This window comes from Procambarus clarkii, chromosome 47 (assembly GCF_040958095.1).
Source record: "Procambarus clarkii isolate CNS0578487 chromosome 47, FALCON_Pclarkii_2.0, whole genome shotgun sequence".
Classification (NCBI taxonomy): domain Eukaryota; kingdom Metazoa; phylum Arthropoda; class Malacostraca; order Decapoda; family Cambaridae; genus Procambarus; species Procambarus clarkii.
The window spans coordinates 12,541,138-12,546,057 of NC_091196.1; the positions used below are offsets into that span (position 1 = coordinate 12,541,138).

The 4,920-nt window shown below is 50.5% G+C and overlaps 1 protein-coding gene across 1 annotated transcript; it reads left to right on the top strand.

The window, feature by feature from the left end:
- The first annotated feature begins 313 nt into the window (after positions 1–313).
- Positions 314–2,568, top strand: LOC138350801 (uro-adherence factor A-like). The gene is made up of 2 exons (XM_069302236.1): positions 314–465; positions 1,917–2,568. The coding sequence occupies exons 1-2, from the start codon at positions 314–316 to the stop codon at positions 2,566–2,568; spliced, it is 804 nt and encodes a 267-aa protein (XP_069158337.1).
- The last annotated feature ends 2,352 nt before the right edge of the window (positions 2,569–4,920 follow it).

Sequence of the window (4,920 nt, forward strand, 5' to 3'; positions counted from 1 at the left end):
ACTCGTTCCTCTAAATGTGTATTATTAATTGAAAAACTTGAGGAGGATTAAGACAGAAGAAGATAATATGAAGCTACAAGATGACCTAGAAAATCTGAAAGAATGGTCAAACAACTGGCTACTAAAGTTCAAACCAAGTTTATGTAAGGCAATGAAACTAGGCGGAAGGAACAGGAGGCCAGACACATGATACCGAATGGGAAACAAAGTCCTCCACACAACGGACAGAGAGAAAAGTTTAGGAGTTGATTTTACACCGAACCTGTCTCATGAAGCCGACATCAAAAGAATATCGTCAGCGGCGTATGCGATGATGGCTAAAATCAGAATTGCCTTCAAGAACCTGTGTAAGGAATCATTTAGAACCTTATATACCACATATGTAAGACCAATCCTTGAATATGCGGCTCCAAAATGGAGTCCATACCTCGTCATGCATAAGACGATGCTCAAGAAGGTTCAAAGGTATGACACTAGACTAGTCCCAGAACTAAGAGGCATGAGTTACGAAGAAATGCTGGGAGCATTGCAAATCACGTTGAAGGTAGACAGAAGTGCTCGGGAAGACATGATCACTACACATAATATTTTTAGTGGAATTGACAGGGTAGATAAGGGCGGATTATTTAACAAAAATGGAACACGAACAAGGGGACACAAGTGGAAACTGAGTACCAAAATGAGCCACAGGAACGTTAGAAAGAACATTTTCTGTGTCATAGCATTTAACAGAGTGAATGCATTAGGCAGTGATGTGGTGGAGGCAAACTCCATACACAGTTTCATGTGTAGACATGATAGAGCCCAAAAGGCTCAGGAACCTATACACCAGCAGAGTGACAGTTGCGAGGAGGGACCAAAGAGCTGAGGCTCAACCCCCGCAAGTTCAACTAGGTGAGTACAAGTGTTGAGCATCTACCATATCTCATAGCTTAGTTGACGTCAAAGGCCGGAGACGTTTGGGCAATGATTCCTCTCGCCTGGTGTCTGTGCAGGTGATGTGCTCAAATTACAGTAAATAGGTATCTGGGATGTAGGCAACTGTTGTGGGTAGCATCTTGGGTTAGATCAGTATGCAGGCGATGAGTCACAATAACGTGGCTGAAGTATGTTGACCAGACCACACACTAGAAATTGAAGGGACGACGACGTTTCGGTCCATCCTGGACCATTCTCAAGTCGATTGTGATGAGGAGGTAGGGGCAGGCAATAAATAGGCGAGAGAGAGCTGAGGAGGAAAGTCAGGTGTAGGGGATAGTAGTAATGAGAACTGCAGCTCATCACAACTCCTCATGTGATGAACTGTCTCATCACAATCGACTTGAGAATGGTCCAGGACGGACCGAAACGTCGTCGTCCCTTCAATTTCTAGTGTGTGGTCTGGTCAACATACGTTAGATCAGTAGTTGTTCTAGCTGGACCTCGATCATCCTCCCGGGCTGCCTGTCCCCAACACCAGGGGAGTCTAATATATTTATGAACAACATCCTGACCAAAGGAAAGATTCGGAAACACTACGCGAACAGGAATGATATTTTACAATCAACACTTGGAAATGAGCGCATGATCTTTCCAGGTCTCCCCAGACCTGGTCCTCGGGGACAAGGACCAGGTCTCACCAGGCTTGGTCCTCGGGGACAAGGACCAGGTCTCTCCCCAGACCTGGTCCTCGGGGACAAGGACCAGGTCTCTCCCCAGACCTGGTCCTCGGGGACAAGGACCAGGTCTCCACAGACCAGGTCCTCGGGGACAAGGACTAGGTCTCCACAGACCTGGTCCTCGGGGACAAGGACCAGGTCTCACCAGGCCTGGTCCTCGGGGACAAGGACCAGGTCTCACCAGGCCTGGTCCTCGGGGACAAGGACCAGGTCTCACCAGGCTTGGTCCTCGGGGACAAGGACCAGGTCTCTCCCCAGACCTGGTCCTCGGGGACAAGGACCAGGTCTCTCCCTAGACCTGGTCCTCGGGGACAAGGACCAGGTCTCCACAGACCTGGTCCTCGAGGACAAGGACCAGGTCTCCACAGACCAGGTCCTCGAGGACAAAGACCAGGTCTCCACAGACCAGGTCCTCGAGGACAAAGACCAGGTCTCCACAGACCAGGTCCTCGAGGACAAGGACCAGGTCTCCACAGACCTGATCCTCGAGGACAAGGACCAGGTCTCCACAGACCTGGTCCACGGGGACAAGGACCAGGTCTCCACAGACCTGATCCTCGAGGACAAGGACCAGGTCTCCACAGACCTGGTCCTCGGGGACAAGGACCAGGTCTCCACAGACCAGGTCCTCGAGGACAAAGACCAGGTCTCCACAGACCTGGTCCTCGGGGACAAGGACCAGGTCTCCACAGACCTGGTCCTCGGGGACAAGGACCAGGTCTCCACAGACCAGGTCCTCGAGGACAAAGACCAGGTCTCCACAGACCAGGTCCTCGAGGACAAGGACCAGGTCTCCACAGACCTGATCCTCGAGAACAAGGACCAGGTCTCCACAGACCAGGTCCTCGAGGACAAGGACCAGGTCTCCACAGACCTGGTCCTCTCCCTTGGCCTCACCCTCGCCCAGTGAAGACCAATCCCACCACTACGGGTCATTATAATATCTTTATTGATCAGATTTATATCAAATTTTGCATAATCTTAGACATTCAGTAAGGTCTTACTGCAGGGAGAGCGGAGCGCCGGTGGAGGTAACTCTGAAGGACGACGCCTACACGAGGAGAGAGCGGAGAGAAGCTCTACACATAGAGAGGGACAGGGAGAAGCTCTACACATAGAGAGGGACAGGGAGAAGCTCTACACATAGAGAGGGACAGGGAGAAGCTCTACACATAGAGAGGGACAGGGAGAAGCTCTACACATAGAGAGGGACAGGGAGAAGCTCTACACATAGAGAGGGACAGGGAGAAGCTCTACACAGAGAGGGACAGGGAGAAGCTCTACACATAGAGAGGGACAGGGAGAAGCTCTACACATAGAGAGGGACAGGGAGAAGCTCTACACATAGAGAGGGACAGGGAGAAGCTCTACACATAGAGAGGGACAGGGAGAAGCTCTACACATAGAGAGGGACAGGGAGAAGCTCTACACATAGAGAGGGACAGGGAGAAGCTCTACACATAGAGAGGGACAGGGAGAAGCTCTACACATAGAGAGGGACAGGGAGAAGCTCTACACATAGAGAGGGACAGAGAGAAGCTCTACACATTGAGTGAGGTAAAGATCTACAGGTGAAGACGACGGGCCTCGGAATTATGAGTAAATGACATTGCGTCGACAATTATGAGTACCCCGTACAACTTTGATAATTATTAGTACCTGTAATAGGGTTGACAAACATGAGAACCTCTGATGGCCTTGACAGTCAAGAGGGCCTCTGAGTGCCACGAGAGTAAGTAGTACCCGTGAAAGTCTCGACAATCATGCGTAGACCTTGACAATCACTACTATTCCTGCTGACTGTGACATTCAGGACCACATGTGATAGCCTCAACAATCATGAGTACACCTGATATCATCCACAATTAGAAACAGATCTGATGGCACCGACAATCATGAGTACACTTTATGGCCTCGACAATCACTACTAACCTTGACCTCGAAAATAATGAGTACCTCTAAAGGCCTCTGAATACAGGCGTCTCCCTGATTGTCTCAGCAATTATGAGTACCTATGATGGCATCGACAATAATATGTACTTTTGATGATCTTGAAAATGATGAGTTCTTATGATGGTGTTGACAACCCACTGGTACACAATCTTCACAACCCACTGGCTCTCAACCTTCACAACCCACTGGCACTCAACCTTCACAACTCACTGGCACTCAACCTTCACAACCCACTGGCTCTCAATTTTTACAACCCACTGCCACTCAACCTTCACAACCCACTGGCTCTCAACCTTTACAACCCACTGGCTCTCAATTTTTACAACCCACTGCCACTCAACCTTCACAACCCACTGGCTCTCAACCTTTACAACCTACTGCCACTCAACCTTCACAACCCACTGGCTCTCAACTTTCACAACCCACTGGCACACAACCTTCACAACCCACTGGCTATCAACCTTCACACCCCACTGGCACACAACCTTCACAACCCACTGGCTCTCAACCTTCACAACCCACTAGCTCTCAACCTTCACAACCCACTGGCACACAACCTTCACAACCCACTGCCACTCAACCTTCACAACCCACTGGCTCTCAACTTTCACAACCCACCGGCACACAACCTTCACAACCCACTGGCACACAACCTTCACACCCCACTGGCACACAACCTTCACAACCCACTGGCTCTCAACCTTCACAACCCACTGGCTCTCAACCTTCACAACCCACTGGCTCTCAACCTTCACAACCCACTGGCTCTCAACCTTTACAACCTACTGCCACTCAACCTTCACAACCCACTGGCTCTTAACCTTCACAACCCACTGGCTCTCAACTTTCACAACCCACCGGCACACAACCTTCACAACCCACTGGCTATCAACCTTCACACCCCACTGGCACACAACCTTCACACCCCACTGGCACACAACCTTCACAACCCACTGGCACACAACCTTCACAACCCACTGGCACACAACCTTCACAACCCACTGGCACTCAACCTTCACAACCCACTGGCACACAACCTTCACAACCCACTGGCTCTCAACCTTCACAACCCACTGGCTCTCAACCTTCACAACCCACTGGCTCTCAACCTTCACAACCCACTGGCTCTCAACCTTCACAACCCACTGGCACACAACCTTCACAACCCACTGGCACACAACCTTCACAACCCACTGGCTCTCAACCTTCACAACCCACTGGCTCTCAACCTTCACAACCCACTGGCACACAACCTTCACAACCCACTGGCACACAACCTTCACAACCCACTGGCACACAACCTTCACAA

What these genes read in the sequence shown, in the direction of transcription:
- LOC138350801 (XM_069302236.1), top strand. Translation starts at nt 314, where the DNA reads ATGGCTAAAATCAGAATTGCCTTCAAGAACCTGTGTAAGGAATCATTT. An exon ending in ATGCTCAAGAAGGTTCAAAG is followed by an intron (nt 466 to 1,916) that starts GTATGACACTAG and finishes GTCTCTCCCCAG; the next exon opens with ACCTGGTCCTCGGGGACAAG.